Genomic DNA, 24971 nt, shown 5'->3' on the forward strand with positions numbered 1-24971 from the left:
ATTTTATGGATGAAGAAACTGAGGCCAGAGAGAAATGAGCTGTCCACGGGAACACAGTGAGTTATGGCAGCACCAGGACAAAAATGCTGCCTTCAGGCTCCCTGCCCAGAGCGCTGCTCATCGAACCAGGCCTTGCAGGCAGAGGATTCTGAATACTGGGAGGTGAGGGCAGAGTTTCTTCCCAGGGACCAGTAAGTATAGGGAATCCTTGAGAAAAGTCAGGGTGAGTTTAAGGCATGATGAGGAAGGGTGGAAGTGATCAGAATAAGGAATAAAGAAAGCACAGGGGCAGAGGGAGAGCTTTGGAAAAGGAGGTTGGACCACCTGGAGCAAAGGAGAATGAAGAACACCAAAGACATATGGTAAAGATGAGCCCTAGACAGAAAGGGCCACATAAACCAGAGACTCCATCAGCCTGAGACCAGAAGAGTTAGCTAGTGCCTGGCTAACACCGATCACTGCTCTGACAGGGAACACAAAAGAGAATCCCTGATGGAGCAGGAGAACAGTGAGATGCAGATCTCAAATTCTCATAAAAAGACCAGGCTTAATGGTCTGACTGAGACTAGGGAGATCCTGGAGGTCACAGTCCCTGGACCCTTTGTTAACCCAAGATTGGAACCACTCCCAAAGCCAACTCTCCAGACGGGTTGGACTGGACTGTAAGATAGATAATGATACTGGTGAGGAGTGAGCTTCTTGGTTCAAGGAGACACATGAGACTATTTGGGCGACTCCTGTCTGGAGGCGAGAAGAGAAGGCAGAGGGGGACAGAAGCTGATTGAATAGACGCGGGGAATAGAGGGTAGAGAGGAGGATTGTGCTGTCTCGTTAGGGGGAGAGCAGCTAGGAGTACATAGCAAGGTGTGTATAAGTTTTTGTATGAGAGACTGACTTGATTTGTAAACTTTCACTTAAAGCACAATAAATTAAAAAAAAAAAAAAAAAAAAAGGAGGTTGGGGACCAAGAATCAGATATGATTCATCATAGCTTTTGCCACGAATCAACCCTGCTGGCACCTCTGCAGACACACAGAAGCCATTGTGTTGGGGTTATGTCGTGACAATTTATGAAGATCTTTTAAATGTTATAAGGAACTGATACCAGAGGATGGATTGATGCGTTATCACTGCCTTTTAAGAGTCTGGGTGGTTTGGGCTTGTATCAGCTGGCTTTTGCTGCACAAGAACAACAGTCTGCATAACAACATTCCCAGACACACAACTTAGTGGCTTGAAATGGCTAATATTTATTTCTCACACTTCTTTGGGTTGGCTGGATAGTTTTTCTGGTCTGGGCCACCTTGGTTGGGGCTGGATGCCCTAGGATGGCCCTACTTACCTATCTGGGGCCTCAGCTGGGATGGCTGGGGTGATGTGGATGACTGAGGGTTCCCTCCATGTGGTCTCTCATCCTCCAGGAGGCTGGCTTGGCCCTGTTCACAGGGTAAAACAACAACAAAAATAGTTGCCATCAAGTCCAACTAATAGTGACCCCACGTGTGTCAGAGTAGAACTGTGCTCCATAAAGTTTTCAGTGGCTGGTTTTTCAGAGGCAGATTACCAGGCGTTTCTTCCAACGAGCCTCTAGATGGGCTCCAACATCTAATCTTTTGATCAGAAGCTGAGTGTTTAACCATTTGTACCATCCAGACAGCCATGTTCACATGGTAGTGGAAGTGTTCCCAGCAGCAAGAGGTCAAGGCTGTATGTGCTACATTTTCCCAGCCTCTGTTTGCATCACACTTACTATCATCCCATTGGCCAAAGCAAGTCACATGACTAAGCCTGGTCTCAAGGGACAACAAGCAAGCCTGCACCTGTTAATGTAAGGAGTAGAAAAGTCACATGCGGAGGGGTGTGCACCCAGGAATGGAAGGAATGTGTGGCCATTTTTGTAAGTGGATTCAGCGTAATGAATTTGGAGCCATTCCGCCTATTTTTAGGATTGAATTCTTGTCTTTTTTTTTTTTTTCCAGCATTTACAGTGACTGTCAAAGAAACATATTGCTCAGTGACAAACCTTGTGCCAAATACCCAGTATGAATTCTGGGTCACAGCTCAGAACAGGGCTGGCACCAGCCCTGCCAGCGAGTGTGCCATGTACATGACAGGTAATGGGCCTTCATCACGGGGACAAAGGAGTTGCATGCTTCTAGACATGGCAGGGGTCTTAAATTCATTTGGAAGGGGAGGAATAGTAGTGTGTTTCTTTTTTTTAATTTAATAAAACAAATCTGCATGCCTGTTGTCTTTGTTTCTTAGTGCTGCTGTAACAGAAATACTACAAGGGGGGTGGCTTTAAAGAACAGAAACTCATTTTCTCATAGTTCTGAAGGCTGAAAGCCCAATCAGGGTCTCAGCTGTAGTAATTTCCTCCTTGTCAGTAGCTCCAGAGTTCCCTGGTTCCTTGGTGATCCTCACGTGGCATCTGCTTCCCCCTTGTATACGTGGGCTTCTGTGTCTAATCTGTTCTTTTTATAACTCAGAAGTGATTAGATTTAGAACCCACCATAGACTGGTAGGAGCCCTGGTTGTGCAGTGGTTAAGCATTCGGCTGTTAACCAAAAAGCCAGCAGTTTGAATCCACCAGCTGCTCCTTGGAGACACTATGGGGCAGTTCTACTCTGTCCTATGGGGTCGTTACCAGTCGGAATCAAGTCGATAACAACAGGTTTCTTCTAGACCGATATGGCCTCATTAATGTAACAAAAACCCTATTTCCGAACAGAATTACATCCATAGGTCCAGAGGTTAGGATTCCAACACGAATTTTAGGAGAACACAATTCAATCCATAACACCTGACATGGCAGAGATATTTTCTCATGGTTGGTCTTAAAATATCAAAGATGCTGCTTTCAGTCACACTTTCATTTGAACCTTGCAACCGGTCTCCAAGGACCCGTGGTGGTGCAATGGTTAAGCGCTCAGCTGCTAACCAAAAGGTCAGCAGTTCGAACCCACCAGCCACTTCACGGAAGATGTGGCAGTCTGCTTCCATAAAGATTAAAATTACAGCCTAGGAAATCCTATGGGGCGGTTCTACTCTGTCCTATTATAGGGTTGCTATGAGTCAGAATCAACTCGATGACACACAACAGCAAACAATCTCCACTCCAGGAATATCTGAAAGGCAGTCCCTGGTTTGCTTTTTTATTGCACTGAATCTTTTTTGTCCAGAAGCAGATGTTTGTCCTTGGCTCTGAACAAGTGGCTGGAAACGCACAGGTGGCTGCTCATCTCTCCCTTTCTCCCCCATTTAGCACCTTCTCCTCCCATCATAAAAATCAAGGAGATAAGGAGCTGCGAAGAGGCTGCACTGATTTGCTGGGAATCTGGGAACCTGAATCCTGTGGACTCGTACACAGTGGAGCTGACCCAAGCAGAAACATCAGAAGCCTCAGGAGTCACTGAGTGAGTCACAAGGGCCATTTGCTGGACGTCAGAGGCCTCAGCACCTGACACAGTAACAGGGCTTAGGAAAGGTATGGCATCTAAAGGGAAGGTCAGAATTTGTGATACAGCCCTAGCCAAACTAATTTTAGGTTGCTTAGTTTTCATGAGAAGTAGCTGGAGCGCTATTCTTGAAGGTGAGTGAAAATGAGTGAATGAATAAAAGTTTAAACCTCAAGTTCGTTTTTTTTTTTTTTTTAACCCAACTAAAGTTTACCGTTCATTAACAAGTATCGAGCGCCTATGTGGGGCCAGGTCCTGTGCCAGCACTGGTGAGCTAGGCAATCAAATTCTCTGCCTTTATGGAGCAGACAGTTGAGTGGGAAAAACAAATGAAAAACAAGAAGAAAACAAAGGCATAAATGCTGAAGACTTCTCTGTCTCGCAGAACTGAAATAGTTGGCAATCACAAGAATATCATCTTTGGCAATTCTGGGTGTGTATAAGGTCCTGGGTGGTGGAAACAGTTTGTACTCTACTGCTAACTTAAAAATTGGTGGTTTGAACCTACCCAGTTGTACCACAGAAGAAAGGCCTGGTGATTTACTTCTGTTAAGATTACAGCCAAGAAGACCCTCTGGGGCAGTTTTAGTCTATGACACATGGGATCACCATAAGTCAGAATCTACTTTCCACAGCAACAGGTTTCATTTCTGTATAGGACCATTTGAATAAATTGGAGTATTCCCAAGAAGAATAGGGGGCCACAGGATTCACAGCAGTGGGCTTCTGTAAAATGGGCTGCCTGGCCCTTTCAGCTCTGATCAGAGTCATTTATCCATAGACATGTACTGAGGGCCTGGTGTGGGCTCAGCACTGTACTAAGGTAAGGGTACTCAGCCCCTGCCCTCGGAGCGGTTATGATCCTAACAGACAGATGAGGACACACTAGATTCTACCGCATGCATGCCTCCACTGACGAAGTGGTCAACACATTCTGGGTGCTGCAGAAACCAGGATGAGGATCTTGGGAGGGGAGATAGGCACAAACCCAAGGAGTAACAACGAAGTGAGAAAAGTGAGAGGCAACACCCAGGAGTCGAAGCTTGGTTTGGCTGTGCTGCTATGGGTCAGAAGGCAGGGGGCACAAAAGTGAGTTAAAAATTCCAGCTTCAAACGAGATGCCTGGACTGCTCAGACTGGGTCCAGCTGCTCGGACTGCACCAGCTACATGGTGACTGCGGCTCTGCTTCCTTACCCAGGTCTGTCGTGGGCATCCCCACCTGCGAGTCCCTGGTGCAGCTGCAGCCCAGGCAGAGCTACACGATCTACGTGAGAGCCCTCAACGTGGGAGGCCCCAGTGCGAGGAGCAAGCCTGCTGTAGTCCATACCACAGGTCTGTGCCCTGGGCCACACAGCCAGTGCTGCTATGACTCCATTGGAAACAGATGAGTATGCATAGATATGGAAACATGGCAAGGCAGGGCTGGATGGAGCGCAGGGGCCATCGATGCCCTGGGGTCCCATATCACAGATGGGGAGACTGAAGGTCCAAGTCACAAAGCAAGTTAGTGGCTAAGCAAGTATTAGAACTCAAGGCTCCTTGCTTCCAGGCTGTTGGGTTTCTTTCTCCACCCCTCTCAGGTAGACTAAACGCTTGTCACACTGGACCTGGATGGCCTAGCCACTTCATATCTCACACAGGTTGAACATCACCCCTGGGATGGGGTCTTTATGAAATTCCCAGGAAGAGCCATTGGCCTTTGCTCACCTCCCTGTTCCTGCTGTCAACACAAGCATCTCCCTACCCACAGGCCCAACCTAGACCTGTCTGGCCCTAGTAGGAGTCCCTGGGTGGCAAAAGTGGTTAAGCGTTCAACTACTAACAAAAAGGCTGGTGATTCGAACCCAGCGAGAGGCGTCTCAGAAGAAAGTCCTGCTGATCAGCCTCTGAAAGGCCACAGCCTTGAAACCCATGGAGCACAGTTATAGTTTGTATACATGGGGTTGCCATGAGTTCGAATCAACTAGATGACAGTTGGTTTGATTTGTTTGGTGGGTGTCCACATCCCCAATTCTAGCTCCTTCCCCCTTCTCACTGGTCATCGGCATGTCATAGAACTGTCACGTCTCATGTCTCAGTCTTGAGTCAGCAGAGACATGGCTGAAACATTCTGCACGTTTCCTGTTCTCCCAGCACTGCTGTGGCTCCAGGGTCTGAGGTTTGTCAGGGCGTGCTGAAGGCAGGTAGTGCTTCCCACACCTCACTGAACAAATCCAGCTCAGGCTGACTGGGTAAGGAGCAGAAGCAGTGAGTCTGGCCCCAGAGTTTAGGAGACAATATTCCCTTGACTGGGATCTTTCACTGAGGAACATTGTGTCAGTTTGTCTTCTTTTCTGATGCCAGGAATTTGGCAGAAAAGGTATCTATTGTCCCCACTTCACAGATTGGAAGAACCAAGTTAAATGGCCATGGAAGGTCCCAGAGTCAGTAGGGGTTAGCACTGGGATTAGGACTCAGGTTTTTCTTTGATATTATATTGGGGGCTTCCTTTGGCTGGCTGGCACCTCTAATTTCCTGTGCTGACTTGGTGTTTTGAAATGTCAAATTCTGGCTGTCTCAATAAAAGAAAACAGAGAGAAAAAGGTATAGCCAGCTCTCGATTATTCAGACTTCTGTGGATTAGTTTGTTCAAATAATTTTTTTAAGAATTTAATAATGAAAAAAACAGGAATGAACATGAATCAGCAAAACCATTATCCATCCAAAAATGGTTCTTGTTTGGGACTAGAGAACACGCAGTAAGGGCCACACCTTGTGTTGGTTGCAAGGTGGGGAGTACCTCCCCCCTGCCAGTTGGATTGGTAACAAATCAAATTTCCAGCAGCATCAAGTTGTGTAGTTGTGAGCAGCTTGATGGAAATTCTGTGAACTAGCGTTTCAGCGAATGAGAAGTGATAAAATGGGAGGTCTCCTATTCTAATACAAACTTGAGAAAAGAAGAGCCTGGCTAAAAGGTCATAATGAATTATATGTTCCGAAATAAGGAGCGCTGGTGGCTCAGTGGTTAAGTGCTAGGCTGCTAACCAAAAGGTTGGTGGTTCGAACCCACCAGCCACTCTGCAGGAGAAAGATGTGGCAATCTGTTCCTGTAAAGATTACAGCCTTGAAAACCCTATGGGGCAATTCTACTCTGTCCTATAGGGTGGCAATGAGTCGGAATGGACTCTACAGCAATGTTTTGGGTTTTTTTTTCCCCTCCAGGTACCGTGCTAAGTAAGCAGTGTACAAGTCTTATTCAATCTTCACAATTACTCTTGGAAACATCTATGATTATTCCCATTTTGTAGATGAGGAAACAGAAGCTCAAGGTGTTTAAGAAATCAGCTGGCAAATGATAGAACTCAAATTTGAACCTCAAACCCCTCTGATTCCAGAGGCTGTGCTCTTGAATACTATGCTATAAATGCCTACACATGGACAAGAGTTTTTGTAACCTACCTGCTAAGGGAGATAGAAATCAAGGGAATTCTTATCAATTTGACAGGGATTAGCAAAATTCAACTTTCAGTTAGGGCAACGGGAGAAAAGGAAAGAAATCATAACCCAAAAAAACCCATTGCCATCCAATTGATTCCGACTAATAGCGACCCTACAGAACTGACGCATAGGGTTTCCCAGGCTTTAATCTTTAGGAAGTCGACTGCTACATCTTCCTCCCACAGAGTGGCTGGTGGGCTCGAACCGTCAAACTTTCAGTTAACAACTGAGCACTTAACCACTGTGCTACCAGGACTCCCATAGCACAGTACTAGGCACATAATAAGTACTCAATTTATGTTAACTGTCATCATTATTAATATGGTTGTTATTATTATGCAAAGTCCAGGTTTACGTGTAGCATACAGGAAGATAAGCTAGCAAGTGTAGTAAAACCCTCCGCCCACAAGGAGGGCGAAGGCTGAGAAAAAAGTGAAATGATTGGCTAGGGATCTGCTGCGTACTTCCTTCCCTCACAGGCAGCTACTTTCACCTAAACAAGGACACCTGCCATCCCTGGCTGACCATTTCTGAAGATGGATACACAGTTGTACGAAGCGAAAGGAAAGCCGCAGCAAGGGAACAGCTACCCAGCAACACCCAGTTTACCAGGTACTGTGGACTTCTCAAATGTACACTGTCATTCAGGTAAAATCAGTTTAGGGCAGATAAAGGGAACAAACTGAAAGGAAAAAAAAAAAAAAAAACCATTGCGATTGAGTCGATTCCGACTCATAGCGACCCTATAGGACGGAGTAGAGCTGCCTCATAGAGTTTCCGAGGAGCGTCTGATGGATTTGAACAGCTGACCTTTTGGTTGGCAGCCATAGCTCTTAACTACCGAGCCCCCACAGATCCAAAGGGAACAAGGAATTCCAGAAATGAATGAGAAGATAGGGGCTTAGCGGGGAGGGGGGCGAGAGAGGGCGTGCAGAAGACATCTGGCTGGTGCAGGCAGAGGGGTGCTTTGTGGCGTGTCCAGAGGATAAGCCCTCGGCTGCCAGAGGCGTGGGAGTCTGAGAGGTCATGAAGTGATGAGATTGGCTTCTCGCTGTCATGGGTGGAAGAACAGAAGCAAGGACCAGAGCTCCCAATGCCTGTCTCAGTGCTCTTTCTCCTAGGCTGTCATGTTTTATAACAAGACTCTTTGTGAAAACCTGGCAATGGAGTGAGCCCATACCAATGTTGGTAGTTAAAGCCATCACTGTGCTGGTGTGTGAACCTGAGGGAGGAATGGCCCACCAAAGATGCAGGGCTGTCTAGCTGTTGTTAGGACCTGACAATCAATGTTGAAATGATTGATGTATACCTTACTTCTTTCCAAAGACTTTTAAGAGACTTAGAATACAGTGCAAATATACAATATTAAACTAGAAAAAGCAATGGAAGAAAAAGAACACAGGCATGTTAACGTCAAGGGCTAGTTCATTTTCCAGGGTGCACAGTAAAAGTAGTGTTCAGCTTCCTGGTAGCCAGGGCAAAAAGGCTTCTTGGTAGGTTGATGTTAGAGTGAGAGGATTATCTAAGAAATGGGCTCTCCTATGGAGGCCGGAAGTACCACTTATGGAAAATCAGTTCAGCCCTCCTGCCTGGATCACGGACTGCCCCCTCCACTGGCTCCTCCTCTGACCCTGGCTTCTTGCTGGCCTTTTTACTGCACATGTGTTAAATGCTTACTATATATATTTTTTTATATATAAGTGTTGGAGCGCTGGTGGCACAGTGGTTAAGGGCTTGGCTGCTAAGCAAAATGTCGGCAGTTCAAATCCACCACCTGCACCTTCGAAAGCCTACGGGGCAGCTCTATTGTCCTTTAGGGTCACTATGAGTCAAAATCGACTCAATGGTAACAGGTTTGAGTTTTTGATTCATATGTAAGTGTTAGGGTGAGGTTGCAGGACTCTACAGGCTACAGTGGAAAACAGCTTTCTCCTTTCTCGCCTCTGCCCACTCAACCCAGAGTCGACAGGGAGGAGGAGGCATGAATGGCAATACAGGTCTTACATGACTGGCACGAATGCAGATGTTTAAAGCTGACTCTTTTTCTTACGCACCCCTTTGTGGGCTCCTTACAAATTCCCCTACTGGGCCCCTCTGGCTGCAACTGTTAACACAGACAGTCCCTCTCCCTCTGTGGCCCCTCACAACCCATCAGCCTCTACATCCAGCACTGCACCTCCCACCACTTTCTGCCGAGGTCTCCTGGACCCTCACAGGAAGCAGTCTTGGACAGGATCCCCTCAAAACAACATTGGGACAGCACCCCGATGGTGGGTTCCATTCACAGCTGGTCTCTGGAAAACATACACCTTTGACCCAAAAACCTCTGCTAATGTCACTCTTTCCTTGTGTGAATAAGAATTTCTCTGGGACAACTCAGCCTCAGGTACCTTCCACTTCAACCTTGAGATGTTGCACTAAAAGTTGCAAAACCAGGTTTTGGCCACCTCCTTTGCAAGTCCTGCTTAGGTGGTCTAGTATCTCACCTTGAAATACGGGAGTACTTACCACCTATTGTTTTGTTCTTGGCTTTTTGGTGTTCAGCTGAGCTGAGTTAGAGAGTCCCATTTTAATGTCCCATTACCAGTATATCTGTTGCCCTGTGAAACGCTGTGCTGTGTGTGGGGGTAGAGAGATGAAGATACAGTCCCTACCCACTTGAGGCTCATATAGACAAGGGAGGGAGACACATGTAAAAGATATACATATAAAAGAGATGGACAGGGCACTGTAGGAACCTCAAGGAGGAAGGCTTCTTGGAGAGGCAACAAGGCAGATAAAGGCATTCCAGGCAGAGAGAACAGCATCTACCAAAGAAGGGCTCCAGAAAGATCATGTTTGGAGAGCTACGGGAAGTTTAACCCATCTGTAGTATAGGGTCCATAATAGGAAGAGGGGGAAGATGAAGCAGGAAAGATGGATAAGGTCCAGTGAAAAAAGTTTGGATTTTATCCTTTAAACCTGTTGCCATCAAATTGATTCTGACTCATAGCAACCCTATAGGACAGAGTGGAACTGCCCATAGGGTTTCCAAGGAGTGCCTGGTGGATTCAAACTGCTGACCTTTTGGTTAGCAGCCATAGCTCTTGATCACTGTACTACCTGGCCTCCTTTAGTGTGATGGTAATTACTGGAGGAGTAAAGCAGGAGAATGACATAATCAGATTTAAGTTTCAGAAAGATGGTGAAGTGTGAGCTGCAGAGGGAGGGAGAGAGGCAGATGAGAAGCAAGGAGACCAGGGAGGAGGATATGGAGGCCTTGACTAAACCAGCAGTAGTGTGGATGAGAAGAGCAAATGGATGCAAGAAATATTTAGGACATAAAACCAAGAAGGCGAGGTGGCCAACTAGTTATGGGACAAGAGGGAGAAGGATGAGTTGGGACTATATCATATTTACAAAGTGCTTACCAAGTGCTAGATGAAGGCTCTATACGGATTGTCTAATTTACTCCTCACAACAGCCCCATGAAGTTGATACTATTATCAGCCCCATTTGTCAGATGAGAAAACCGAGGCACAGAGAGGTGAAGTAACTTGCCCAAAGACATACAGATACTAAGGGTTACAGCTGGGATTAAACTAGAACCTGAGTTTATAACCGCTACATTATTCCTTAGTTTTCTGCCTTGGGTTACTGGATTACTGATCTATGATATCAGTCAATTAACCAAAATGGGGAAAACATAAGCAAGAGTATGTACCTCTCCCCCCACACCCCAATCACAAACTGGTAGGTAAGAGGTGGTAATGTAATGATTTCAGTATCGGACATTCTAGATTTGAAACAACTGGTAGAAATGTGGTGCTTGGAATAGAGATGGCCTCATTTTATAGATGAGAAAACTGAGATGGAGGAGCTAACATGCAACAAGTTATACAACTACCTGATACAAGGGATTCAGACTTACCTCTGTCTCCCTGACTCCAGAGCTCTGTGTGTCCCACTGCACCACATAGCCTCCCCTTTATTTTAAAATGTAAAATACAACTATGGCTCAGAGTCTTCTCATCAACCCTTGTGGTGGTCCAGCTGGGTCACTGTGAAGCCCAGTTGGTTGGGCCAGAGCAGGGTCTGAGTATTGCTCAGAGCAGGATTTTCTGAGACCCTCAAAGACTCTTCCCAGACTTGTACCATAGTCAGGAATGCTACTGAGACTTAAGACCTTTCAGGGACTATAACCATGGACAGTTCCTGGAGGACAGGGAAGAAACGTCCTTCTCAAAGCTTTGCTTTGGTATTGAGAAGTCAGGGGTTTTGAAAGTAGAGAGAATATTTTGATGACAGCTGAACAAATCTTTCTAGGGATTTTGGGGGCTACCTAAACTCTAATATAGGAGGCTCTTGAAGAAGACAGAACCTTCACTTTGGTGATACTGACATGATCTGGTCTCCAATGAAAACCTTCCTCAGTAGAGGGATTTATTGTTACAGAACAAAATATAACTATGACCTTTGTAAGTATAACTGCTCCCCGTTGAACCACGAAGTTAGGTTTTGATGACTTGTGAGTAAGGAATTTGCTCTTTTGCTCTTTTTGGGTCTGCCTCTGGAATCTGAGTGCTTGTCCTCTGCCTGGAGTCATCCCTAATATAAACGTTACTTCAGAGACCCTCCATGCTAGCTCTGTACCATTAGCAAGGGCTGGCAGGTTCATGAATTTCAAGCGTATGATTCCCTTGATGATGCTGCAATCTCTAAGTGTCCAACCTTCTTCAGGTGAACCAAACCTTGACTTTTGTTACTACAAAAGTCCCAATCATTTTTTTTTAAAGCAAACAGAACCTTTTCTATTGGTTTAATGTCTCCTCCTGTCCCATTATCAAACAGTGTAATAATTCTCTTCTAACCCTTAGTTATCAGGAAGGTGAGCTTTGAAAGCTCAGTTTGCTGCTTTACAAGTGAACAGTGTTCAGAAACACCTGCCTCCACATCTGTAGACCCCCTATTGACTAACCCGAGCAGTTGATGTCATTCATCTGCACAGCCAGGCTTGGGTCACCCCAAATCACACATGCTTCCACTTTCTAAAACCAGGTGTGTTGCTGTCATGGGAAATCTAATTCCAGTCCAAGGGCGCCATTACTGGGAGGTCGAGGTGGACGATTGTTTGGACTACAGTGTTGGTGTGGCCTTTGAAGATGTCCCTAAACAGGAGGACCTGGGTGCAAACTGCCACTCCTGGTGCATGAGGCATACATGTGCATCATCAAGGTAAAGTAACATCTGTACACCCAAGATTAAAAATTACTTCTGGAAGATTAGAGCGAGAGGTGTTCACTAACAATAGTTAAGGACCACATTATGTTTTACAAAACATTCTACGGTATTTCAAGACTTGTTTCCAACCACTTTCCCTTAAAGTCCAGGCGAGAAGAAAAAGAGCAGTTTTGGGCTACTCTTCTTTTTAGAAATACCTAAAATTCATGGAGAGCTTATTATGTGTCAAGCACTGTTCTACACCCTTAAGTGCATTATCTCGTTTACTTCTTACAATTGTATTATCCTATTTTAAAAATAAAAGAGCTACACCTCACAGCAGTGAGGTAACCCACTCAACACGGGGATCAGAGCTTGGATTCAAATCCAGAAAGACTAGCTCTAAAGACAAGATTCTTAACCACTAAGTGATTGATTGTTCACTTATGCTCAGCTTCAGTGTTATTAAATGGATACAGTTTGACTTGAAGGCCCAATTCCATCTCTTTAAGTAAATGTGGTCAAGAGGCTTAATGGCTATACCTAATTCTGATTTGCTTCTGCGGCTAAGCACTGTTTTTACACACCGGGAATTGTTCTGGAGTAGATCCATAAAGCTGGGGAAAATGTCATGATGTCCAGGCCAGTGGACAACTTTTTCAGATTTGGAAGGCCATGGTTACAATTCTCCTTCACCTTGAAGATTGAAAAACAAACAAACAAACAAACAAAAACACTGCTTTCCCAGCTCCCCCTCCCACCCCAATCACCTTGGAGTATGGAGCCTCTGACCCTCACTGACTTGCTAAATGCTTTTAATGTTTCGCCTACAATGTTCTGTGCCCATGATCCTCCATTGTGGTTATTCGTTTGTCATGTCCAAGATAAGTGGGAAGACCAATTTTCATCCCATAATATATTTAAACTATAATGGACTCTACTAAACCTCAGATGCAGTTTAGAGGATGTAAGATATTCCTATTTACTGAGCCATATGCCTTATTTGTGGAAACCCTGGTGGCGTAGTGGGTAAGTGCTACGGCTGCTAACCAAGAAGTCGGCAGTTCAAATCCACCAGGCGCTCCTTGGAAACTCTATGGGGCAGTTCTACTCTGTCTTATAGGGTTGCTATGAGTCGGAATCGACTCGACGGCAGTGGGTTATGCCTTATTTGGAAATCCTGGTGGCATAGTGGTTAAGTGTATGACTGCTAACCAAAAGGTAGGCAGTTCGAATCCACCAGGCACTCCCTGGAAACTCTATGGGGCAGTTCTACTCTGTCCTATAGGGTCGCTATGAGTCGGAATTGACTTGACGGCAACGGGTTTTTTTTTGGGGGGGGGGGTTATGCCTTATTTGGCGATTCCCCTGAAATAACACTAAAAATCAAAAAGTCCCCTCTCCTTTAGAAAGGTAAGAACAAGGGACAGAAAAGCCGAGAGCACAAAGGAAGACAGTAGGAGTCTGTGTGTAGTAGGAAGGATAGAAGGAAGTTATAAGACAATAAAAGAGTGATGGAAACAAAGCTAGAAGAATGAAAAAGGAAGGGCAAAGAAACAGGCCAAACACTAGTGCAGAAGTTTCTTGCAGTCCTACCTTGGAAAGGTGTAGGGACGTGTGTGTTTTAGGAGTGGAGGGTGAATGTAAGGTATCCTAGTTCCCTCGTATTTTTGGTTCATAGTCTCAGTCTCTATTCGTGGTGGGAGGGAAGACATCATTTAGCTTCCAGTGCCTGCTCAGTTTAGAAAAGAAGCTAAGAGGACAATCAGGTGAACTGGGATAGAGACAGGCTGCTTTGCTCTGACACATTTGTTTAGATCAGATTCCAAGTGTTCATCCCAGTAGTCTGGGCCAGGACGCTGGCACACAGCGCTCTTCAAATGTCTACAGGCAGCAGAGTTAGGAAATTCCGGTAGCTGGTTTTGGCTTCAGCCATTTTTCAAAGCACATGGGATACAGAGCATGGTTGAAGGGTGCCAGTGGTATACAGTCCTGAACGGTGACAGTACCCCATCCGCCCCCCACTCAGTTTGAAAGTTGGAAGAACTGGTTGCCTTAGAGTTACTTGTACACAGAACAGCTTACTCCAAAAGGCTTGCTAAAAATGACTTACAAATCTGAACCTTGGAATCAAAATGTTTAAAACTTATCCTGTATCTTGTCCTGTAAACCTGTAAAGGCTATAATCTTTACCAAAGCAAATTGCCACATCTTTCTCTCCAGAGGCTGGTGGGTGTGAACTGCTGACGATTTTTATGCAAAATTGATGTCTTAGGTTAAGAGGTTGCTCAAGAACAAAAGGAGTTTAAAAATGTAAATTTTTTAGGATAAATTTTAGGAAAAGAGATATAGGTCAGAGGATAGTTTTGGAAATGTCCTGTTATTTTGGTAGTCATTTAATAAAAGAAAATAACACAATCACAGGAGTATTTGAATAAAACTAATATGAAATGTTCTATAAGTAACCTGTCTACAGAATTTCTGAAGCATTGTTATACCAACATTTGATTTTCAGGCATAAGTATGAATTTCTGCACAACAAGATGACTCCAGATATAAGAGTAACAGTTGCCCCAAGGAAGATTGGTGTTCTATTAGACTATGAAAATTCAAAACTGTCATTTTTCAACGTGGACATTTCTCAGCATCTATACACATTCAGTTGTCAGCTTCACCGATTTGTGCATCCCTGCTTTTCTTTGGAAAAGCCTGGGTGTCTAAAGATCCATAATGGCATTTCAATGCCACTGCATGTCGCTGACTATTAGACCATTCTTATGCCCAGCTTCCTGTCTCTCTTCTGTATCTACCATCTCCCAATCACTCATGCCTCAGCTGGCTGAACTTAACATTCAAGCACCATGCACTCAGCACACTTTGGCCTTGTCATTATTTGGCAGACTGGTATGCTGACACTCATTCTACCTCATCTGGATTCTGGTCCCGCACAGCACCACCTGTGTGATGCTAGGTTAGTTGTTACCAGTCCCAGCTGTAAGATGAGGGAGCAGACCAGATAAACTCAAAGGTCCTTCAAGTTGTCAAAATGTATTAGTCTGTTTGTGTATAGCCAAATATCTTGAGTCTCCAAGGCCCACAGAGCTCAGACTGGGGGTGGACAGCCTAAGCAGCAATACTTAAGCCTTTGTGGTTCCAGCACTCTGGCAGTATTTTCTCAGCCAAGAACAGGCTCAAGACGGCAAGAGGTTGCCCACAAAGAGGATCTGGGGAGGCATGTGCCTCTCTCCATGGCCTTGTTGTGCACTGTGGAGTCGATTCTGATTCATAGCAACCCTGTAGGACACAGTAGAATTGCCCCACGGGATTCCCAAGGCCATCTTTACTGAAGCAGCCTGCCACATCTTTCTCTCATGGAGTAGCCGGTGGCAGTTCGAACTGCCAACGCTTAAGTGAATAGTTAAGTGCTTAACCACTGCGCCAGCAGGGCTCCTTCCATGGCCTTCTACCCTTTTCCCAGAGTTAGCAGTACTGTGGTGAGGTTTCCCCACTGTACACTCTTTATCACGCCCTGTATCTCTCCTTCATAGCACTTGCACCACGATAATTTTGTAATTACCTCTGTAATGCTTAACTTCACAAAGGCAGGAGGGACCGTGTCTGTGTTGTTCATCACTGATCTCCAGGGGCTAACACATAACAGGTGCATACCAAATATCTGAATCACTGACCATCTTCTTCAACCAACTATTGCTTGTCAGCCCCTCACTGCTCTCCACATGAGGGGTGGGAGGGCTCTTTCAAAACCATAGCAAAGGACCTATGGCCAGGAGATGGAGAAAACGCTGAAGGGAGGTGGCATGAAGGAAGCAGACGAACGCCTGTGGCTTGACTCCAGGACTGGGGACAATGGAGCACCACTCACTACTGCACACTTGCTCGCATCACACAAGTGTGGTGCTTTCACTGTGTGTCGAGGAGGTGGGAGAGGGAGGAGATGGGGAAAAATAGAAAACACTAGTTGCAACTGATTTAGGAACTGTGCTCTAATGTAAAGACAACCAGATTTGAAATCCAAAAGACCTGGGTTTGATTGCTACTTTGTAGCTACTGTGCCTTATGAACCTGGAAAAGTCACATTATCTCCCAGAGCTTCTGTTTTCCTTTATACACAGGGAAAGTAATCCTGTCTCACAGGTGAGGGCGACTGATGACAAATGTGAGGGTGCACAACAGTATGTGACATACGGCAAATGCACAACACTTCCGGAAAAGAAAACATCAGCTCACCAGAGTGCAAAGCCAACCACTGGTGGGGGAAACGGTCTCTAGCCAGGGCTGGCTGGCATCCTGTTTGCTGCCCTATGCCATTCTGTGCCCCACTGCCCAGCCCCAGCAGCTGCATTGCTGCTTCTCCAGTTGACCTTCCCAGTTGCCACTTACCGCTCTGCACACAGCACAGTTCAGAGCTCACCTATGAGTCAAACTGTGGAGCAAATGACTCCATTTGTGAAGCAATTATCAGAGAGACAATTTAGTATTGTGCCCCGGGTATGTCTCTCTTAGCACAGATATGCTAATCTCATCACTTAAAGCTTTGTGTTAGATAAAAAATATTTTTCATTTTAAAACTTTCATGTTTTCTAGTATACTCAAAGTCTAGCACACTGAATACCTCTTATCTACTATCTCAAAACTTTGCCCATCAGTATAAATAGCAGTTCATATTCCCGAATTAATAAGTCACCGTAACAATCTTATAGCTTCTTACGCACGCGCACACGTGCGCGCACGCACACACACACACACACACACACACACACCTGCCCTGCCAAGCTGGATCACCCACTCTGACATGAGGAAGGTACAGCAGATGGAGGCACAGAATGGTTCAAGGTATAAATTAAAATACATGTACATCTACATAAGCGCTTGCAGCATTTGAAATAGACACTGTGGAGTAGGAAGGAGGACACCATAGTTAAGGCAGGTTTGAGTTCAGGGTTCTAACAGGCTTTATGGAATACTTTACACATTCCCCCATAAAACTCTGTAACTCACCAGTTTCTGTCTTTACTACTAACACATAGAAAAAGTTACTACGGTTACTCCCACTACAGCTACTCCAACTGGCTCCATAATAAATGGATTAAAAACTCAACAATCATAAAGTTTTAATAAAATTTTATTTGACCAAGAAAAAACTGCCTAGAATTCGCTCTGATGTTTAAAATCCACTGAATTTAAATAAGGTAGATGACCATTCTCAAGCATCGCAAAGAACCTGTTTAAGCATCTTTCTTCTCTCCTACAAAAAGAAAAAATAAATCTAGAACAGAACCAAACACAACTTTTGTTTTTCTGGAAAATATTCCAAATCCATACTATGAATAATCTGTCAAAACTAAATTTCAACAAGGGGCAGGATTTACCTTGAGGCCACATTCACCCACAGATATATCTGTTAAAAAACAAAACAGAAAGATTTTTTTAAAAAAGTAAGACCATGGTAGCCACAACCTGTTATTTATATGACTAAGAGTTCTAACTCCGTGATACTGAGCAGTTAAAACAAAAGATATCAAATCTGTTCTTTTCTTAGCTTTATCTTTATCTCTTTATAACTCTTGAGCAAGTCATTCACATAAGCTTCAGCTTCCCATGTTAACAAAGGGGAAAGAGAATATTTAAAACAATTCCTAGTCACCTTTCTGTCAATTAGGAGAGTACGATTCTCATGGGTTCCCTATGTCTTTCTCATCTATAACCTTACTATTTCCATTTTCTACAGTAAGACAATGGAAAGTGTGTAATTGCTGTTGGTAGATAAGTAGGTCTTAAATTTACTTTGTAAAGCAAATCTCTGTAACTGATGTTAAGGCTTACTATACAGCTACGGAAACCCTGGTGGCATAGTGGTTAAGAGCTATGGCTGCTAACTAAAAGGTAGGCGGTTTGAATCCACCAGGTGCTCCTTCGAAACTCTATGGGGCAGTTCTACTCTGTCCTATAAGGTCGATACAAGTTGGAATTGACTCGATGGCAACGGGTTTGGTTCTGGGTATTTTATAGCTACAGTAATTAAGACAATATGGTATTGGTGGAGGGATAGACAAATCAACAGAATAAAATAGGAAATCCAGAAACAGACCCACACAAACATGCTCAACTTATTTTTGACAAAGGTGCAAAAGCAATTAAATCTTGGTGTAAACTAACGTGATCTTAGCAATTCAGAACATTCAGAATTTCACTAAAAAAATCTTTAAGGGCCCTTATTAGATGGAATTGGGAAGCTGGTTAGAGACTTGGAATACAAAATGATATTGGTTTCTGGTAAAATTAAATTGTCTTTTATTTGAAAAAGCGTATGTTTAATGTAGAAACTGTTGAGATGGTGTATGTTTTGTTTGGTACATTTTCAACATAATAAAAAAATTTAGATTATAAAAGTGTGTGTTTAATAATTGACTTCCTACTGGTTCAAACAATGATAAGCAAATGCTTGCACACAACCGATAACACATTTCTGAAGCATGTGTCGGGTTGTCAGTATAAAGCAGGGCAAATGCGTGGGCAATGGGGCCTTTTTCTTGATACTCCTCATCTCCAAATTTTGTTAGACTCGTCATCTTACGTGATTCACACACTGGAAGCTGCCCACGTACAGGTTATCGTGATGTGGTCTTCTGTAAATGATTCGGCATTCTCTATCCAAGGAGCTTAGCTACCAGAGCAGGAAAGGTCCTCTCCTCCACTTCCCAAAATGATTTCTCTAATTTCTGGTCACCTTTCTGGCAATTACTTTGGTAAGATTCTTATGAGTTCGCTGTATCTTTCTCTATCCTTTCTCATCTATAAACTTACTATTCCTAGTTTCTAGAGTAAAATGCTGCAAACTGTCTAATTACTGTTGGTAGATAAGTAGGTCTTGAATTTATTTTGCAAACAAGACCTGTTCTGTCTACCTTTTCATCTAGGAGGCTAAAAGCAGAGTCACCTTGATGTCAAGGACTCTATTTTCTTAGTCTCCAGAAAAACATGACCAAGTCTAGCCTTTAAAACACTGCCCTTTAGCATGCCGAGATATTTAAAGAATGATAATTCCATTAATTCTATTACAGTAAAACCTGTGAAAGCTAGAACCTGTGTAAGGTGCAAACCTGTCAGAGAAAGAAAACTCAAATATTTTCCACTAAAACCACCAATAGAAAAGTGGTTAAGACTGTGCCCTGTCAAAGGGAGGCCTGGAAAAACAAGGCAGTCCCATCGAGTTCCAGCTCTCATGGGTTTCACTCTACTTTTATAACTTCAAGCTATACTGCAACCAATGGCTAATGAATCTAAAGCAAGGGATGAGTCTGTGCTTTGGAAAGGAGCCCACAGCAGGTCAGCATCTTTCCGTCAGTCTGGAAGTCTCCTGAACAGAGCATGACAATGACCTGGGCACAGTGACTGACCCCATGTTAGTCATTCTTTCAGAGCTTCTTTTAAACAAGAGCTGACTCTTACTGAGTGCATCATGTCCTACTATTTCACCGCTTGTTTTTCTGCTACCTCCAACCTCAGAAAAAAAATTAAGCCCAACTCACTGATTGATTGCTTTTTCTCCGACTTTTGACAGAATCAGATTTTTTCTGCTCTATTTTTACCTTACTCAAATCCTGGTAGAACTATCATTTATTTGGATAGGTGCAAATTAACTACACAGCTTGCAGGATATGCAAATAACATGCAGCCACTCAGACATAGCCAATAAAAGTATTTTTATAGTATGAACTTGGGTTCTAATCTTGCCGTTTCACCCATTTTCATTTCTAAACCTAAATATGGGGTCTCTTCTTTGAAAGTAGTTTAGGTGATGCCCTTACATTCAAACAGACCAGACTGGAGATAGGAATAAATATAATCCATTCACTGGGAAACCACCTAACCAAGAAAATTGAGGTTTCCTAGTTGTGCATTTTAACAAAGCAGAAATATACTTTTTAAAGACAAATTTATGGGAATATACATTAAGTCAGAGCCTTGGTGATGCGGTGGTTAAGCAACTGCTAACCAAAAAGTCGGCAGTTCAAATCTACCAGCTGCTCCTTGGAAACCCTTTGGGGCAGTTCTACTCTGTCCTGTAGGGTTGCTATGAGTCAGAACTGACTTGACGGCAATGGGTTTGGTTTGGCTTACACGTTACCTCTTGCAAACCCTCCCACTTGCTTTCACATCCCAAACACCCACCCAATTAAGGGGGAAAGGAGCAGGGAGAGAGAAGGAAAACACAAGAATCACTATCAAAAGGTAAGGATAGCACTCTAAAGAAAAGTGTAAGCTACCTGATATGGTCTTTTGCATAATTTACAATTTATACACCAGCTATAGATTCCTAGGCACCTGGAATGGACTCCCTTTTCTTCGTCCACGTAACTAATACTTATAAGCTCAAAAGTCACTTCTTGGAGCACTCCCTCATTCTTCCCTCTCCTAGGCTGACTTAAGTGCCAAGTAACTCACCTCTCTCAGAATATTTAAAGGATGTACTACAAACATTGACTCATCTCCTCCACTTGACTGTAAGCAAATCAAAGCCAGGAACTGTGCCTTAGTTATCTCTGTTCTGAATAATCAGAACACAGAAATAACAGCTTCTGCTCTCAAGGAGCTCATATACCTGCAAAGAGAAAACAGGAAGACACCAGAGTGTTTTCCAAGAAAAAGCCTCTTCATTAGAAAGTAAAGCAGCTTTCAAATTTGTAGGTTGGGAAGGTGGGGTTTTAAAAATATGGACCAGTGATTCTCAACCTTTCTTCTGCCCCCAATATACCTGAGGGATCTGACACGTAGTCCCATTAGTAGCAGTGCTCCACGATGACTTCAAAGCCGGGAAGGGGAAAGGGGCATTAAAGAACTGGGAGTGGGGATGCAGGGAAAGGAGAAGATATTCATGGTTTTAAAATGCCACCCCACCCTGAAGTACTTCAAGAGACCTTTGGCACTGCCTTTTAAGATTTATAGTCTTGATTATTCTTAAGAGTCCAAAGATCCACCCATGTATATTCTAAATGTTCTGAGTCATAAAGTTGGTTCACGTGTCCTGAAGCCTGGTGAGTGCAAGTTAGGTCCTTAGTGACTGCATACGCTAAACTGTCCATCTGATACTCATAGCACAACAAGGCTCTATGGCTCTCTGCTAGTTTTAGAATCTAAGACTTTTACAGAGAAAATTTTATGCCCTAAAAGTAACTACAAACTTAGGGTGGAGATCTAACACAGGCATCCCTCTTTATCGAAATCGCGGGTAGAATTTTCAGATAGTGAGAATTCTATTTCTGTCATTTTAAATGGAAAAAATGTGTTACCAGCCCTTCAAAGAACTTCAAACCAATTTCCCTAAATAACCAAATATAACTATGCAAGGACTTCTGCATAATATAAAGCATTTTAAACGTCAACTACCTAGTTATTTAACAATTACTAGCTCAGTAGTAGGTATGTTTCTGTGTAGTTACTTATCCATTGAAAAGTTACCTTAGTTCTGGTGGAGAGAGAAGGGCAATGGAGGCTGTAACGTGCTGCTGGTCACAGGTGGGGGAAGGTGAGCAAGGGTAAACTGGCCAAGGGGGTGGGTGACACAGAAATTGCCTGTGGTTTGTCCATGTTCAAATCCAAGGAACTGGTGAGGTCTTTTCTTCTTAGCCCCTGTTTAGGAGTTGGTGTGAACCATCATCTGAAGCCATATGCAAAGCAATGGGACGAAAGCAACACAAAATGGACTTCTGTGTGTGCTCCCCTTGCCTGCGATTATATAAAAAAAATAGCTTGTGGAAATACAAGAGTGTTATTATCCCATTTTCAAGGTGATGCTTCTGCTCACAATCACTCATAACAGCAATTACCTGTCTTTTTTGTCTAAAATTTCTTTGAAAGATTTGCATAGAGTAGTTGTTTAAGTGCTACGGCTGCTAACCAAGAGGTCAACAGTTCAAATCCGCCAGGTGCTCCTTGGAAACTCTATGGGGCAGTTCTACTCTGTCCTATAGGGTCGCTATGAGTCGGAATCCACTCAACGGCAGTGGATGGTGGGTAGTTGTTCTCAAAGTATGGTCAGAAGGCTCTGTGGAGGACCCTGAGATCCTTTTAGGGGGTTAGTGAGCTCAAAACTATTTTCATAATAATGTTGTTAGCTACTGTTGCGTCAGTCCCTGATTCATGGCAACTCTATGCACAAAGGAATGAAAGGCTGCCTGGGAGAAAGGCGTTGTGGGTCAGACCGTTGGGATCTACAGGTTTTCACTGGCTGACTTAGGGAAGTAGACTGCCAGGACTTTCTTGTCTGTTTTGGTCTAGAAGCTCTGCTGAAATCTGTTCAGCATCATAGCAAGCCTCCACTGACAGATGGGTGGTGGCTGCACTTGAGGTGCAAACTGGCTGGGAACTGAACCCGGGTCTCCTGCATGGAAGGTGAGAATCTACCACTGAACCACCACTGCCCCCTTTCATAATAATACTAAGACATTATTTGTCATTTTCACTCTCATTCCATGAACGTACATCAGAGTTTAACCAGAGGCTACAAGACGTGTAAGGACACTCATCACCCTGCTGACTACTGGAGTGTATGCTTGTATATTCTTATGTTTAAAAAAACAGTAATTTTTTGTTAATACCTATACCCAGTACACCAGTGCCGTCAAGTCAATTCCGACTCACAATATCTCTCTCTCTCTATATATATATCCCAATATATATAACCCACAAAAACAAAAGCTCTTTGGAGTCCTCAAATACTAAGGGAGTGCTGAGACCGAAAAGTCTGAGAACTGCTTATATAGCACATTCACGGCTCCCTCAAAATGAACATTTAGCTGAATGAGTTTTCCTCAGTAGTGAGATTCCCCTATGCGATGCCAACAGTTTTCAATATCTGTTAATGTGTGGGTTGCTTTTTTTTTTTAGCTTTTGCACATGCTTGTCCACTTTTCTATAAGACATTTAATTACGTGAGAAAGAAGACAGCGATAATGCACAATACATCAAAACAGCATGAACATTCAAGCAATATTATCTAAGAAGACAGCTGAGGTTTGCAGTGCACTCTACAGCTTGTTACCTGGATTGCAGGCAATTTACAAGTTCTTTATAGCTGGTTTCTGATTCAGATAGAGTTCTGGGTAAACATTTCCACAGGTTGTTACAGCATATATTCATAGTGAAAGCTCGTATTAATTAGATATACGTCTTTCAAGGTGAGGACATATTTTGTTTAATGAATCCCAGGCCTTTCTTTGTAACATATGCAACAGGTAATGAAAGTTCCATCTACACACTTTGTTACCACACATATGTTGCTGAATGAGAAATGACAGGAACAACATATAGACTCACCACCATCAACAGAGTATCTAAAATGTAGATGAGTGACATAGTTCTAATCCTAGACAATACTGACTTTGCCTTTGATGGACTGACACTGCGTCTAAATGCATATCGCCACCCTTTTCACATCCCGCCCCCCAAAATGGATGGTTTAGCAACCCAAACAGTACAGAAAGACTTTTGGGTTAGAATGATGAAATCTCGCCTCTAGTCTTAGCTCCAGCACTAACAAGCTGTGTGGACTTCAGCCTGTCTCCTCTCACTAGCTTCAGCTCAAGCTGAAAGGAGGGGATGACCTAAATGACTTTGTTTGCCTCTAACACCAAATGGATTTTGCTGGCAGATTCATAAACCATAAAAATGATCTCTGTGACAGAAAGGGCTATGTAAGCCAGAGACTCCATCAGCCTGAGACCAGAAGAACTAGGTGGTGCCCAGCTACCACCAAGGACCGCCCTGACAGGGAACACAGAGACAGTCCCTGATAGAGCAGGAGAAAAGTGGGGTGCAGAACTCAAATTCACATAAAAAGACAAGACTTAATGGTCTGACTGAGGCTGGAGGGACCCCGGAAGACATGGCCCCTGGACTCTCTGTTAGCCCAAAACTAAACTCATTAGCGAAGCAAGCTCTTCAGACAAAGATTAGACTGGACCATAGGACATAAAATGATGCTCGTGAGAAGTGTGCTTCTTAGCTCAAGTAGATACATGAGACTAAACGGGCAGCCCCTGTTCCAAGGCGAGATAAGAAAGCAGAAAGGGACAGGAGCTGATTGAATGCGGGAAATCCAGGGTGGAAAGGAGGAGTGTGCTGTCACATTATAGGGTGAGCAACTGGTGTCACATAACAATGTTTGTAAAATTTTTGTATGAGAAACTAACTTGAACTGTAAGCTTTCACTTAAAGCACAATGGAAAAAGGAAAAAAAAAAAAAAAAAAAAGATCTCCGTGCCTGTTTTCAGACGAATCCAACAGGTGCTACTGCCTCAAGCAGGAGTCACCGAATTAGAATGTCTGGGTTTGCACAGGCACTCACGTTAGGGCTCATGCCTTGAGACGCAGGATAGCACCACCTACCTGAAAATTGAAAATTTTCTCTTAAACTTTACTCAGTGTCAGTGCGTATTTCTCCTGTCCACATCTAACCCCATCATAGCTGTGTGGGCTACCAAGCTCGTTTTTCAGACGAGGACGAGAAGGCTGAGCACAGTGAGTTAGGAATGAGGCCCACGGCTGATGGCTCTGACCCTGTGACAGATACCCCGACCACTCCTACTCCCGTTCCACGCGGCATTACCAGAAACCCCACACGCCAGCCAGCCGGCCAGCCAGCCTGCAAGGATTCCGGTGTCACCCGCCCCGCCGACCTTACTCTACGCGACGGACGCTGCCAGGACTCTGGGATCCGCTCTCCGCCTCAGCATCTCACACCCGCGTGGAAAACAGCCCCTTCGGTTTTCCGGGGAGGTGGGAAGAAGTCCCGCCCCCAACCGTCGCACCAATGT

At 44.0% G+C, this 24971-nt stretch overlaps 1 protein-coding gene, 1 long non-coding RNA gene and 1 other non-coding gene across 7 annotated transcripts in view; 1 reads left to right on the forward strand and 2 right to left on the reverse strand.

Annotated features, from left to right (window-relative positions):
* FSD2 (fibronectin type III and SPRY domain containing 2) overlaps positions 1 to 14940 on the forward strand; it is a 29359-nt gene extending 14419 nt beyond the window's left edge. Inside the window, exons 7-12 of one of the 2 annotated variants that reach the window (XM_049905713.1) lie at positions 1980 to 2114; positions 3266 to 3416; positions 4658 to 4791; positions 7416 to 7548; positions 11974 to 12150; positions 14651 to 14940. In XM_049905713.1, the coding sequence (XP_049761670.1) occupies positions 1980 to 2114; positions 3266 to 3416; positions 4658 to 4791; positions 7416 to 7548; positions 11974 to 12150; positions 14651 to 14903 (983 nt within the window). In that variant the 3' untranslated portion in view covers positions 14904 to 14940. The remainder of the gene's footprint in view (positions 1 to 1979; positions 2115 to 3265; positions 3417 to 4657; positions 4792 to 7415; positions 7549 to 11973; positions 12151 to 14650) is intronic. The other variant, XM_049905714.1, reaches the window with a different exon arrangement.
* A 2320-nt stretch (positions 14941 to 17260) lies between these two features.
* Positions 17261 to 24946, reverse strand: LOC126087870 (uncharacterized). 4 transcript variants are annotated; one of them, XR_007519884.1, is made up of 5 exons: positions 24839 to 24946; positions 21616 to 21882; positions 20602 to 20758; positions 17526 to 17554; positions 17261 to 17401 (listed from the first exon to the last, which is right to left on the reverse strand). It is a non-coding gene; the product is annotated as an uncharacterized LOC126087870 (long non-coding RNA). The 4 variants fall into 4 exon arrangements; XR_007519885.1 differs by having other exon boundaries at positions 24834 to 24946; XR_007519886.1 differs by having other exon boundaries at positions 21616 to 21814; positions 24764 to 24946.
* On the reverse strand, positions 19002 to 19128 carry LOC126057406 (small Cajal body-specific RNA 15). Its single transcript, XR_007512496.1, has one exon. It is a non-coding gene; the product is annotated as a small Cajal body-specific RNA 15 (non-coding RNA).
* Positions 24947 to 24971: the final 25 nt, after the last annotated feature.

The sequence above is a fragment of the Elephas maximus genome, chromosome 13 (assembly GCF_024166365.1).
Source record: "Elephas maximus indicus isolate mEleMax1 chromosome 13, mEleMax1 primary haplotype, whole genome shotgun sequence".
NCBI classification, from domain to species: Eukaryota; Metazoa; Chordata; class Mammalia; order Proboscidea; family Elephantidae; genus Elephas; species Elephas maximus.